This window comes from Podarcis cretensis (assembly GCF_951804945.1).
Source record: "Podarcis cretensis genome assembly, chromosome: 11".
Classification (NCBI taxonomy): Eukaryota; Metazoa; Chordata; class Lepidosauria; order Squamata; family Lacertidae; genus Podarcis; species Podarcis cretensis.
Window position 1 is genome coordinate 47,724,968 of NC_137180.1, and position 15,369 is coordinate 47,740,336.

General features: G+C 40.9%; 1 protein-coding gene across 3 annotated transcripts in view; it reads right to left on the reverse strand.

Annotated features, from left to right (window-relative positions):
- The window catches only part of LOC307226204 (oncostatin-M-specific receptor subunit beta-like), a 51,900-nt gene that overhangs the window by 16,092 nt on the left and 20,439 nt on the right, over window positions 1–15,369 (reverse strand). For all 3 annotated transcript variants that reach the window (XM_079994771.1, XM_079994770.1, XM_079994769.1), the window contains 5 exons: window positions 12,546–12,800; window positions 11,568–11,700; window positions 8,803–8,951; window positions 3,484–3,623; window positions 443–608 (listed from right to left, as the gene is read on the reverse strand). In XM_079994771.1, coding sequence (XP_079850897.1) covers window positions 443–608; window positions 3,484–3,623; window positions 8,803–8,951; window positions 11,568–11,700; window positions 12,546–12,800 — 843 coding nt within the window. The remainder of the gene's footprint in view (window positions 1–442; window positions 609–3,483; window positions 3,624–8,802; window positions 8,952–11,567; window positions 11,701–12,545; window positions 12,801–15,369) is intronic.

The following is a 15,369-nucleotide window of genomic DNA, read 5'->3' on the forward strand; positions in this document are numbered from 1 at the left end:
GCAGCTGAACACATTATTAAAAGAAGGTTAAATGACCTATTCCTATGATTCTTTAATCTGTCTAACGATAGGATTTAAGCTCTGCTACTACGGCTCTTTATGTGCAAGTCCCCATGGTTTTAAAACAGGTACTAGCCATTATTTTCCTTTGTTAGTTAACCCACACAATTGGGTCTGTAGAAGACTAAATACATTTACTGTATCTTCTTCCCAATGCCCATCATAGGAAGAAGGAGAGGGGGAGATTGGGGAGAGTGGGTCATCTACTCCATACGTTTTTTATTCTTTTGCCATTTTTCATTCTGCACATTCAAAAAGTGAAAAAGCTCCCTCTTGACCATTTCCCCACAATTTTTGGAAAATGTGGGCAAACAGCATCCTGCAGTAGAAGATTATAAACCTGGTCACCCCAAACTTCTTCCCCACAACATGAAATCCTTACCAGCTTCATTTGTTTGGATAGTTTTACTTTCGCTCCATTTGCTCCATTTCCAAAAATGTCTTGCTGCACCACAGCGTACTTTTAACGTGTAGTTTGTAGACGGCTGCAACCCATCTAGGATAATTTGGGGATGTGAATCTTTACTGTACTGCACTGTAACGTTTTTCTGCAAAACATGAACATTAAACATGTTTAGGGTCAAACTAAACCACAGAGCCTAGGACTTGCCGATCAGAAGGTCGGCGGTTTGAATCCCCGTGATGGGGTGAGCTCCCGTTGCTTGGTCCCTGCTCCTGCCAACATAACAGTTCAAAAGCACGTCAAAGTGCAAGTAGATAAATAGGTACCGGTCTGGCGGGAAGGTAAACGGCGTTTCAGTGTGCTGCTCTGGTTTGCCAGAAGCGGGTTAGTCATGCTGGCCACATGACCCGGAAGCTGTACGCCGGCTCCCTCGGCCAATAAAGTGAGATGAGTGCCGCAACCCCAGAGTCGGTCATGACTGGACCTAATGGTCAAGGGTCCCTTTACTCTTTACTTACAGCTTTCTATTGTTAAAAAACTTTTGTTGCATTTAAAATAATGTTCCAGTTACAGATAGGTAGCCGTGTTGGCCTGCCATAGTCAAAACAAAATAAAAAAATTCCTTCCAGTAGCACCTTAAAGACCAACTAAGTTAATTCTTGGTATGAGCTTTCGTGTGCATGCGTACTTCTTCAGATACACTGAAACAGAAGTCACCAGACCCTTCTATATAGTGAGAAGGTGGGGAAGGGCATTACTCAGAAGGGTGGTGGGATTGGGTGATCAGGCTCATCACAGCTATCTGCCAATCACCCAATCCCACCACCCTTCTGAGTAATACCCCTCCCCACCTTCTCACTATATAGAAGGGTCTGGTGACTTCTGTTTCAGTGTATCTGAAGAAGTGTGCATGCACACGAAAGCTCATACCAAGAACTAACTTAGTTGGTCTTTAAGGTGCTACTGGAAGGAATTTTTTTATTTTGTTTAAAATAATGTGTTATGCAATACATTCATCCACATTAGAAACTAATAAGATGCAGAGCTGGGCTATATCAAAAGGAATCAAGTTTCAACCAGGACTTTTGTGTTAGATCACACACTCCAACACTGGTCAGCAAGAGATCCTAAGATAGACCTGGCTAATGGTGGGATCTTTGTTTATAACATGGCTGTGATGTTGGTTTTCAATCTATATATTTCACAGGGTCTTTAAGGATAGAAGACTAGCTACGATTATGCGTGCTTATTTGCTTTGGTTTGAAAGCACCAACTTTTTGTGCTCACAGCTTTAACAATGAATGCTATAAACACATCCATGATTACATGGAAGCCAGCCCAGCTCAATATAGTAGTCTAATTCACACATCATAATCAGTGTTGGCTGGTCCACTGGGGCAAATGAGGCACTGCTCCACCAACCTCACTCTGTCCTCAGGCAGCCCATACCTGCCTGACTTCTTTTTTTGCACCCGGTCCTGGCTATCAGCTTCTTCTTCCTTAAGCTCAGTGTTGCCATTGCGGAACTAAGTTGGGAGGAGGATGGGAGCAGAACTAGAATTAGTTGGCTTTGCTTGACGTTGACTGTGGCTCCACCTATTTCTGTCTTACTGGTCACAATGGGCATCCGTCACACCACTGATCACAGTAAGCCACAGTTTACGGCTTACAATGAACAAGCAGATGACCCCCACTTCACTCCTTCCCTAACACAAGCACACACACACACACACACACACACACACACCCCGTGGCTTGTTGTGCGAATGCAGGACCACTGTGGCTAGTTCAGGAGAAACAAACAACCAGGAAGACAATAACATAGCTAGGCATCAGGTTGTGGTTTGTTTCAAGGGAAACAAGTCTCAATCGCACATTTGGAAGTGACAGCAAATCAAATTTCATGAGCTATCATGGGTGCTTTAGTTGAGATTCCTGCATTGATTAGATGACGCTTGGTGTTCCTTTCAACTCTACAATTCTGTGATTTCATTTTGTTTCTATACTGCTTTAAATTTTAAAGAAAAGAAGCGAAATCTCCCCTCTTGGTGTAGGGGAGAAGTGACACAAAAACTAATTTGCTGTAAGCCATAAACTTCCCCAAAACTTGAGAACAAGTGTTTTCCTTTGTAAGCATTCGCAGGAATGCACTATACGCCACAGTTCTATGGAATAAGATCTTGACACACAGGGATCCCTTCAGGAGCTGAAAGTTTTGTGCCACGTTAAAAAAAAATAAAAATACTTTGCTTTTGCAGACTAATCTGGCTATTCTTTTTTTTTAAAAAAAAACATTGCATTTATTGAATTTTCACACAGAATACAGCAAGAACCATAACACTGTTAATGTTAAATTTAAAGCATAACAAATATAAAGAAAGAAAACCAAAACAAATCTATAAAATGGATGGGAGTAGCACCTTGACCAATACATTGTTACAAATTCTTGCTTTCCCAACCACAGCTGCTTATGTGTAGACAGGGGACTTAAGTTATTTTCTTTTTTTACAACCATGTACAATAAAACAACACCACGCTTCATAAAACTTGTATGCCTCTGATCCTTTTTTAAAAAGTGTACATTTTGTAAGTACAGTGGTACCTCAGGTTAAGTACTTAATTCGTTCCGGAGGTCCGTACTTAACCTGAAACTGTTCTTAACCTGAAGCACCACTTTAGCTAATGGGGCCTCCTGCTGCCGCCGTGCCGCCAGACCACGATTTCTGTTCTCATCCTGAAGCAAAGTTCTTAACCTGAAGCACTATTTCTGGGTTAGTGGAGTCTGTAACCTGAAGCATATGTAACCTGAAGCGTATGTAACCCAAGATACCACTGTAAGCTTTTCCTTTAGCACTAGTTTCCATACTTCTTAAAACAATCATGCAAAAGATTGCCGTCTAGTGTTTTCTAAGCTCTCCGCCATCACTATAGGTTGAGCAATTAACAGGAAAGCCAGAAATGTTATGAATCTGAAAAAGATCACCACACATTTCTGTGTACTAATCATGTTTGCTTCTTACCTGTTCCCCTTCACGAGAAGCACCATGAATTTCACATGACAGCGACAGGGCTTCGCTTATTTCATTTATCTGCCATTGTAACTGGATGGTAGTAGCGTTTGTATAAGCTGCACGGAGTTTGTAGGGGGCTGCAGGATGAACTAGTTTGAAAGGGAGAAAGAAAAATGCACACTTCTGAAAGAGCAATTCAGTGAACTTGGACAGTAAAAAAATGTGCAATAATAACTCTGAATTATTTCAGGATAGTTTCATAGAGTACCATGATAAAAACTGGAGATGCCTCTGCTGCAGTTTGTAATCTGTCTTGGAACATAAATTCAGATAAGAGGAAGTGAGAGTGCTGCTGCTATTTATAAATACAGTGCCTTTTTCTAAAAAAAAATGTTTAGGGGTGCTCTCATTTTCCTACTCACATTGAAATACTGCCCCTCAATGAAGCCAAACTGAGATTCACAAAATGTTTAGGGGTATGTGTCCCCCGCAGGAAAAAAATCACCGTATAAATTAATATATGCTAGTAGATACTTGGTGGGTAGGTCTGCTTGTCTCAGTTGTATTTTGGTTCTGCTAGTAGCCATTATAGAATCATAGAATCATAGAATCATAGAATCATAGAGTTGGAAGAGACCACAAGGGCCATCGAGTCCAACCCCCTGCCAAGCAGGAAACACCATCAGAGCACTCCTGACATATGGTTGTCAAGCCTCTGCTTAAAGACCTCCAAAGAAGGAGACTCCACCACACTCCTTGGCAGCAAATTCCACTGTCGAACATCTCTTACTGTCAGGAAGTTCTTCCTAATGTTTAGGTGGAATCTTCTTTCTTGTAGTTTGGAACCATTGCTCCGTGTCCGCTTCTCTGGAGCAGCAGAAAACAACCTTTCTCCCTCCTCTATGTGACATCCTTTTATATATTTGAACATGGCTATCATATCACCCCTTAACCTCCTCTTCTCCAGGCTAAACATGCCCAGCTCCCTTAGCCATTCTTCATAAGGCATCGCTTCCAGGCCTTTGACCATTTTGGTTGCCCTTCTCTGGACACGTTCTAGTTTGTCAGTGTCCTTCTTGAACTGTGGTGCCCAGAACTGGACACAGTACTCCAGGTGAGGTCTGACCAGAGCAGAATACAGTGGCACTATTACTTCCCTTGATCTAGATGCAATACTCCTATTGATGCAGCCCAGAATTGCATTGGCTTTTTTAGCTGCCGCGTCACACTGTTGGCTCATGTCAAGTTTGTGGTCAACCAAGACTCCTAGATCCTTTTCACATGTACTGCTCTCAAGCCAGGTGTCACCCATCTTGTATTTGTGCCTCTCATTTTTTTTGCCCAAGTGCAATACTTTACATTTCTCCCTGTTAAAATTCATCCTTTTTGTTTTGGCCCAGTTCTCTAATCTGTCAAGGTCGTTTTGAAGTGTGATCCTGTCCTCTGGGGTGTTAGCCACCCCTCCCAGTTTGGTGTCATCTGCAAATTTGATCAGGATGCCCTTGAGTCCATCATCCAAGTCGTTGATAAAGATGTTGAATAAGACCGGGCCCAAGACAGAACCCTGTGGCACCCCACTAGTCACTCTTCTCCAGGTTGAAGAGGAACCATTGATGAGCACATTGATGGGTTCGGTCAATCAGCCAGTTACAAATCCACTGAGTGGTAGCATAGTCAAGTCCGCATTTTACCAGCTTCTTTACAAGAATATCATGGGGCACCTTGTCAAATGCCTTGCTGAAATCAAGGTAGGCTACATCCACTGCGTTCCCTTCATCTACCAGGCTTGTAATTCTGTCAAAAAACGAGATCAGGTTAGTCTGACATGACTTATTTTTCAGAAATCCATGCTGACTATTGGTGATCACAGTATTCCTTTCTAGGTTCTCACAGACTGTTTGCTTAATGATCTGCTCCAGAATCTTCCCTGGTATTGATGTCAGACTGACTGGGCGGTAATTATTTGGGTCCTCGCTTTTCCCCTTTTTGAAAATAGGGACAACATTTGCCCTCCTCCAGTCTGCCGGGACTTCGCCTGTTCTCCAGGAATTCTCAAAGATGACTGCCAGTGGTTCTGAGATCACATCTGCCAGTTCTTTTAATACTCTTGGATGCAGTTCATCTGGCCCTGGAGACTTGAATACATCTAAACTAGCCAAGTATTCTTGTACTATCTCCTTAGTTAATTCTGGGCTGTGTTTCCTCTGCTGAATCATTTGCTCCAAATTCTTCAGGTCGGGCATTGTTTTCTTTATCGGAGAAGACTGAGGCAAAGAAGGCATTGAGGAGTTCAGCCCTTTCTGTGTCCCCTGTTTGCATTTCACCATCTTCTCCTCTGAGTGACCCCACTGTTTCTTTGTTCTTCCTTTTGCTACGAACATACCCATAAAAGCCTTTTTTGTTGCTTTTAACCTCTCTAGCAAGCCTGAGTTCATTCTGTGCTTTAGCTTTTCTGACTTTGTGTCTACACGTGCTGGCTATTTGTTTGAAATCCTCTTTGGTGGTTTCCCCCCTTTTCCATTTTTTGTACACATCCTTTTTTAATGTTAACTCAGTTAAAAGTTCTTTAAATAGCCACCCTGGCTTCTTTAGGAACCTTCCATGTTTCCGTCGTATTGGTATTGCCTGAAGCTGTGCTTTTACTATCTCCCTCTTAACAAACTCCCAGCCATCATTAACTCCCTTTCCTTTTAGTATTACTGTCCATGGGATCTCACTCAGCACTTCCCTAAGTTTTATGAAGTCGGCTTTCTTAAAGTCAAGAAATTGAGTCCTAGTATGCTTGGCTGCTCCTTTCCGCTGTATAGTAAACTTCAGAAGAGCATGATCACTCGCGCCCTATATGGTCCCTATATGTTAATTGTTTTAGTTTTATGTTACTGTTTTCAGAAGGATAGCTTATCAAATTGTTCTGTGCTGTCACAATAGCTTTTTGTGTTATCTACTTGTGATATTTGTACAATGTTGTAAGCTGCTCCAATATTTCTTTGAAATATGGAGCAGTATACAGTGGTACCTCGGGTTAAGTACTTAATTCGTTCCGGAGGGCTGTACTTAACCTGAAACTGTTCTTAACCTGAAGCACCACTTTCGCTAATGGGGCCTCCTGCTGCTGTCACACCGCCAGAGCACAATTTCTGTTCTCATCCTGAAGCAAAGTTCTTAACCTGAAGCATTATTTCTGGGTTAGCGGAGTCTGTAACCTGAAGTGTATGTAACCTGAAGCGTATATAACCTTAACCTGAAGCATATGTAGCTTAAATCGTTGAAAGAAAAAAGGCCCAGTTATAAACTCTGGCAGCTCAAAATGCTTGCCCCAAATCCAAGCTGAACATTGCAACACACAAACATGCCACACACATACTTCTTCTCCAGCACAATAAAAAGTAAAAAGTCAACTAATTTCCCCTCTCTCCCAGCACCAACCTGCTTTTGCTAAAAAGGTGGGACAAGGGAAGAAAATAAGGTCTCCCTCGCTCATCTCAAATGCCAACAGGGCACTGAGCCAAGTTTCCCAGAAGTCCTGCTGTGTTCCCCAACATCCCCGGCATCGGGTTCACAGCTATAGCAGTACCAAAGAGGGAGAAGGGAGAAATGAGAGAGAGCAGGAGAACTAAGGTGAGGGAGCGAGCAGGAGATAGGTACATTGATCAGAGCATTTATTTGCTAATTTTGTCCATGAGTGTCAGTCTCAATCCAAATCAAGCCTGGGGGAAACTAGTGTTTTCAGTATCCATATCAACGGCTATTCTCCCTTGCATAATATTGGGTGGACTATCCCTTACAACAACAACAAAACCCCACCCCGCCCCACTGATAACCTGGTATAGATCCTTCTGAAGGTCATGTCAACTTTCATTGTTAATATAAGTGAACTTCAGTAATAGTTGCAAGGTAGATAAACAAAATTAGATATATTAAGAATAAGTTTAATTATAATAAAAGTGTGTATTGGCAATAAGTATTATGAAATTGAAATATGGAATAGACGGGGGGGTTGGGTCTTTAGTGTTAAGACCAATATACATTATAATGTTTGCTAAGAAAATTATGTGTCTATAGTTATTCCTGTGTGTAATTTGGTATTTGTTTTTTTTTCTTTTTTCTTGTTGTATCAATAAAAAATCTTAAAAATAATAATAATATAGATGATATGCCTTGACTATTATTTTATTCATTCAGCAGCTAAATGTAGTTCACCCTACAGGCAACTGGGGGGGGGGATTCCATATTGTTCTTGTTTTGCACCCTGTTTAAGTTCTGGAGGCAATTAAGTTGTGTATCAGGCCAATGGCACATCTAGTCCTGTTCTCATAGCAGCCAACCTGTAAGGAAAGAGCAGCAGAAAATTTGGAGCTGGATCTTTATCACATACTGAAACTGGGAAATACCAAGGGGGCAACGCAGTGCATTGCAAGCACCGCCATCTCATGGGTTAAAATTAACACAAGCATTTAGTTTGGCCTTATCTCACTGGTAGAGCACTTTGCATGCAGGAGATTCCAGCATCTCCAAGTAGCCCTTCTGAAACCCTGGGGAGCCAATACTCTTCAGGATAGACAATATTGAACTAGATGGACTTGGTGCTCAGCAGAAGGCAGCTTTCTGTGTTCCTACTTCTTCTGCTTCGTGTTCCTACTTCTTCTGCTTCCATTGGTAGCAGTAAGGAGTATCATCCTCTTATCACTTGGGAGCAAACAGAGCAGTGTAAAAGGGAGATATTTGTTGGGATACTGCCAGGGAGACAAAGGCCATCACTGCCTCCAGCCGGACTCTGGACGTCCATCGATCTCCCGTAGATACAGTATCAGCAATTAGCGACACGAAGCCTTAGAAAAATACCTTCCACATTCTTAGGCTGGTGCACACTCTATCAGCAGAATTCACACAGCGAAAGTTGCACAGCAGGAGAGCATATTTACAAGTTTATTCAGCGTTGGTCAGAACAAAGAAAAACATGACCGCCTGCTAGCGTGTTCAGGCACCGAGAGAGAAACGAAAGCAATAGCAAACATAAACATCCTGTGAACAGGAAATACGCAGACTCTGTGACACACAAAAGCCTGCTCCCTTTTAAGGTGGAACGGAAATATCCTAACAATATTTACTGAGATTTACCAATCTGGAATTTCAGCTTGCCCAGAATTCTCTTTGTGCAAAAGAACTGGATCACCTAAGAGTTTGTTTTACCCACTTGGGGATGTCAAAGTGTAGCTTAAATTTTTGTTTAATGTTTTGCCCCAGCTGCAATATGCAGGAGCCTATTCTTTATTTTCAGATGGTGGTAGTAGGTAAAGTGTAACACCGATAGAGAAAATAAACTCTTACCTCTGTGGGCTACATCAACAGTAAGACTGGTAAATTTCTCTCCAATGCAATTTCTGGATGTCAGTATTAAATTGTATATGGTTTGCTTGCCAATCTTGAATGAACAGGATGGGGAAGAGGTCGAGCTGCAATACGTTTCATTGGAAGAACTTTCGAGACATGGTGATTGACGTTTCGGAGGGGAAGAAAAGAGAGTTTATTGATCTTCCATCAGAAATGGAATATTAGAGAATATTTGGACCATAATAGAAGTGGAAATCAAGGTTTTAAAAAATGCATACATTTCTCCAACCCACCACCCACCCCACCCCTAGTAGGGCATGTTGAATTTTTCAACTTTCAAATTCCAAAAATGAGGGGAGTTAAAATGTTGTAACTTTACTTGAGATTTCAATATATATTTTAGTTGAATTAATATAATTTAGTTTTGCTTGGTAAGTAAAATGTGTGTAAAAATGCATAGAAATCATTTTAAATGATTGCCAAGTACTTGCAGTTATTATTATTATTATTATTATTATTATTATTATTATCCAGCATTACTTGACATTTTCAGAAGGTAAAATTAAAATTCTTTGGTTTTTCAAAAGCAGTTTATGTGTTTCTTCTTCAAACGTAGACTTACCAAGCTAAATGTTGTCCAATCACAAAAAGAATAGCAGAGTTGAATTCCTCACACTCAAAAACATAATTTTTTTTAAATAAATATTTATTGAGATTTTTTAGATACAAAATGCAGAAATAATAAACAATATGACATGTATCATAACATAATTTCAAAGCTTCTTTGGACTTCCTCACATCTCCTTTACCCTGCATTAGTTATATTAAAAATATCAGCAAATTATTACCTTGTTTCATACCTTATTTTGTACTTTCCAAATATTATACCTCTGAGTTTAAGATAATTTTTATCATTTACTCATACCTTAAATTTAAACATATTATTGCCTTAAATTTCGACCTTTTCTTACTTATAACTTAATTTTCTATTTTACAGAATCTATTTGCTGGAGCTGAGATTTTCTAAATCGTGCAAATACTTAACATTCATACAACTTATATTGTTTTTGTAAATAGTCCTTAAACTTCTTCCAGTTCTCTTCCGTTGTTTCTTCTCCCAAGTCTCGGATTCTGCCAGTCATTTCAGCCAACTCCATATAATCCATCAATTGCGTCTGCCACTCTTCCAGTGTGGGCAAGTCTTGTGTCTTCCAATACTTTGCAATAAGTATTCTTGCTGCTGTTGTCGCATACATAAAGAAATTTCTGTCCTTCTTTGACACTTTCTGGCCGACAATGCCCAAGAGGAAGGCCTCCGGTTTCTTAACAAAGGTATATTTGAATACCTTTTTTAGTTCATTATAGATCATTTCCCAGAAGACCCTCACTTTTGGGCATGTCCACCAGAGGTGAAAGAATGTCCCCTCAGCCTCTCTGCATTTCCAACATTTATTATCAGACAGGTGATATATTTTTGCAAGCTTGACTGGGGTCATGTACCACCTATATATCATTTTCATAATATTCTCCTTCAAGGCATTACATGCCGTGAATTTTATTCCGGTGGTCCATAACCTTTCCCAGTCCTCAAACATAATGTTATACCCAATATCCTGAGCCCATTTTATCATGGCTGATTTAACAGTCTCATCCTGTGTGTTCCATTTCAGCAGCAAGTTATACATTCTCGAAAGTACCTTAGTCTTTGGTTCCAACAGTTCTGTCTCTAATTTCGACTTCTCCACCTGGAATCCTATCTTTTTGTCCAATTTAAAAACCTCTTGGATTTGGGCGTAATGTAACCAATCTTGCACCTTATTCTTTAATTTCTCCAAGCTCTGCAACCTCCATTTGTCTCCAATTTTTTCTATTAATTCCCAATATTTCGGCCAGTCGGCCTCCATATTGAGTCTCTTCCGGGCCTTAGCCTCCATTGGTGATAACCATCTCGGGGTCTTACTTTCTAGTAAGTCTTTATATTTTGTCCAAACAATAAATATTGCTTTTCTGACAATATGGTTTTTGAACATTTTATGAATCTTTGCCTTGTCGTACCACAAGTATGCATGCCAACCAAAAGCATTGTTAAACCCTTCCAGATCTAGGACATCAGTGTTCTCAAAAACATATTTTAAAGTCCCCTCACTTAAGAAGTTTGCAAAAATTAAGTTTCACCCCCTAAAATGACACACCCTACCACCTCCACAACAAATTACTAGTTAGCACTAACTAGGTTTCCAGCGTGACCAATAGTCAGGGCTCTCAGGGATGATGGGAATGGTATCTTAACATCATCTGGAGGGCTATAGCACTTACTGATCGGCACTTACTGTTCCCAATCCTAACCCTGCTGAAAGCCATCTAATTAGACTTTACTTTGATTTTGACCTGTTTTTAAGAGGTAATTTAATTATTGTTTGATTTTATACTAATGTTATATATTTGATGTTAGCCACCCTGAGCCTGACTTCGGCCGGGGAGGGTGGGATATAAATAAAAGTTGTTATTATTATTATTATTATTGGCCCCTTCACCCCTAGGGCACAAAGGTAAAGTGTTTCCTCTACCTAAGTCCAAGTCCTGTGTGCAAATAATCCATTTGATCCAACCCTCTGGTCATCTTCCAGGACACTTTCTGTCCTTGTAATTCATTTCGTCAACAACTCATTTCCTCAAAAAAAAGGTATACTATGATGGCTGGCATAACTGTTGTCACTTCCTAAGGATCTCTCCTGTCAGGATTAGGGTTTCAGAACACTTACCCATCAGACAAGGTGAAGCTTGCTGGACATAGCAACTCAGCATCTGCATTTTTAGCACCAGGGAGCCAGGTACACTCTAAGTTAATCATGTCTTCTGTTTTGCAGGCTAAGTCTTTGGGTGCATCAGGTTGGTCTGTTGAAACAAGACTGGGTTATAATGTTTTCATCTTTCATTTCATTCTTTCAACCACCTTTGAAAACAATTACTCTTAGGGTCAGCTGTGAGCACACCATCAACTGACTACCAATTTTGCAGATCAAATCAATCTGATCTGATATTTTTGCCACCTTTGATAGAGCCGGTCATGGTGACTTTCAGGATATTCATTTACTAGGATAATTTATATCATATCTTTCTACTTTGCAAACTTTCACCCAAGGTGGCTGATAATGTCCAAAGAAAGAACACTCATCAGCAGTCTTTTTAAAGCTGAAAACTGCATGGCAAATTATTAAAACACCCAATTCAGGCCCAAAAAACACGGGGAATTAAAAAGCACATGTGAACAAAACTCATCACCAGATGTAGGAACTTAACAAGACATGGGGCACAAACTGAGGTGTGACCACATAAACAACTCTCTCATTCTTCCCAACTTAACCTAGCACCCATCCATATCTTGGGGTGTGTGCAGAACGGGAGGAGGCAGTCCTTTGGAAAGAGGGTGAGGAACGTCAAATGTCTCTCCCCCTGGTCTTCATCTAGCCCACAGGACTCTCCTCAAGCCAGGCACACCAGTGGTCCTCCTCAAGTTCTCTTATCAGATAGAATGTGCCCTTGAACTGTGATAAGGCCTCTTGCTCAGAGGATAAAGAGAAGCTCTGGTCAGGAGGAAAGAAGGTTCCTCACTCTTGCTTTAGGACATGAGCTCCTCTTCAGATATTCCTGTTACATGAACCTGGCCAGGAAGTACAAAAAGCTGCTCAGATGGACACAATCCCCTCCCTCAATGGAAACACCAAATATTTTCTGCTTACTGGTCACAAAGAGAGATGAACTTTCGGAATCACACCGGATAGTGTAGCCAAGTCTCTTGGAACGGGTAACATTTTTCAAAGTAACTAATACTCTTCGTTGCAGTCCAACGTTCATCTGCTTATCACCAAAATAAAATTTCGGTACACTCTTATTTTCCACCCCAATGCAGCAATACTTGACGTCAGAACCCATTTCAACGAACTTATTACCCTCTGGCCATAAGAAATGCCAGCGAATGTTTACGACATCCAGCCCTGAAGAAAGAAACGGGGGGGGGGGGGGGGAGAGAGAGATTTGCTTGTACATATAATTGTGACAATGAAACAGGACCCTTTGAGGCATTCCAGCCCCACTCCGTAAATTAAGAGTTTTAATTTAAAAATAAAAAAAAAATAGTTTCCAGGGCAACAATTCCTACCAGAGAATAAACACAACAAACACAATGAGGCTTACTTCTGAAGAAGTATTATAGGATTACGTTTCATTCATTGTAACTAGAACTCACTCTACATTTGTTTGAGGGACTTCATCACCACCTCAAAGGCTTCTTTCTATGAAAGCACACGCTGTTAAGGACATAGGACAGTCCTAAAAGTTCTACATGGCTCTGAGCTTTTTGTGGTAAGAAACCAAACAACAAACCATCTGGAAGTTGTTGTTTCATCTCAAAGTTGTCTCAGAAGTTTCCTTGATATCTTTTGGGGGGTTGGGGAGAAGAGATTGCTCCCATGTTGTTATTGGCATCCGTCTGTCTCATAGAATCATAGAGTTGGAAGAGACCACAAGGGCCATCGAGTCCAACCCCCTGCCAAGCAGGAAACACCATTAGAGCACTCATGACATATGGTTGTCAAGCCTCTGCTTAAAGACCTCCAAAGAAGGAGACTCCACCACACTCCTTGGAAGCAAATTGAACATGGCTATCATATCACCCCTTAACCTCCTCTTCTCCAGGCTAAACATGCCCAGCTCCCTTAGCCGTTCCTCATAAGGCATCGTTTCCAGGCCTTTGACCATTTTGGTTGCCCTCCTTTGGACACGTTCCAGTTTGTCAGTGTCCTTCTTGTACTGTGGTGCCCAGAACTGGACACAGTACTCCAGGTGAGGTCTGACCAGAGCAGAATACAGTGGCATTATTACTTCCCTTGATCTAGATGCTATACTCCTATTGATGCAGCCCAGAATTGCATTGGCTTTTTTAGCTGCCGCGTCACACTGTTGGCTCATGTCAAGTTTGTGGTCAACCAAGACTCCTAGATCCTTTTCACATGTACTGCTCTCAAGCCAGGTGTCACCCATCTTGTATTTGTGCCTCTCATTTTTTTTGCCCAAATGCAATACTTTACATTTCTCCCTGTTAAAATTCATCTTGTTTGTTTTGGCCCAGTTCTCTAATCTGTCAAGGTCGTTTTGAAGTGTGATCCTGTCCTCTGGGGTGTTAGCCACCCCTCCCAGTTTGGTGTCATCTGCAAATTTGATCAGGATGCCCTTGAGTCCATCATCCAAGTCGTTGATAAGGAGACAATGGAGTGCGCCTCTGGGGGTGAAGTAAAACCACTGGGGAATCACGGCGCCTGCTGTGGCTGCAGGGACAAGAAACTCATAACTGCTGCCTCCTGCATTGTTTTGCTTGCATTAGCAGCATCAAAGTGACCTCTCCTACACAAATTGGGAGTGGAGTCCCTAAGATGGTTGGATGGTGCCTTCTGGCAACTCCTGCAGCCAAGCTGGTGCCAAATGTATTGCTCTGCTTTCCTTTGGACCACCTCAGCGAGGCTGAGAGGGGCGTCATTATCTAGGCAACCCAGGACCTCTATGCTCACTGCCTAGGCTTGCACATGGGGAGGTCACGTTCAGTTTCATTTCACCTCAAGTTGTGCATTCCATTCTTTCTCTAGACAGACGGATGCCAACAACGTAATGGCTTTAATAGTTTTATATATAAAATTTCTGCAATGGTTGTTTTTGTTGTTGATGTTTTCATTCTTAGATTGCTTTGAGAAATCTTATGCAAAGCAACTCATAAATGGAAAAATAAATAAATATAAAGGCAATAAAGTGTTGCCATGTGCACTATAGTTATTTAACAAATGCCTTGGTACTCTACAGTACACAATAGGTTAAGTCTAAGCCTCAGGGGGGTTTCCCACTTTATCGTTAGCGTTGCGGAGGCAGTGGAGGGATGTGGAGGCAAACGAAAGCAGAGAAATAATATATATGCATTTTTGTTATACTAATTTAGGCATGCTGTTTTGGAATTAGGGAGTTGGGTCAAAGGCGTCATGGAAAATGAGGCTTTTGATGATGGATTTGAAAGAAGAGTGAAAGTTGGCATAAGTTGAGCTGACTGCAATTTCCTGTATTTCCTGCTACTTAATTATTTTTATAAGTATTTTGTGAAGAAACACCCACTGATCCCATGAATAGAAAGTGCATGTGGTAACGAAATCTTTGTTCAATTTAAAGGGGAACACAGAATGATGAGGCAGCATTTGTGAGCCATTATGGTTTTGCTGTTTCTATAAAAATAGAGTATTTTCATTCCAAAGCTACATTTTGAAATGACTCTAATTAGTCCTAGGGATGGAAGCAGTGTCAGAAGGAAAATGAATTGATATGGATTATATATATGTTTGTGTTTGTGTGTAACTTTGTACTAATGTAACATTTTTACATGCAACTGTATGTAATTTTTACATTTAAGCTGTCTGTTGTTGCTTCGGTTTTCTGTACACCACTTAGAGATATTTTCAGTATACTGAGCAGTATAGAAATTAAATCATCAAGCAAGCAAGGAAGGGAGCAAGCAGATAAGATAGGTTC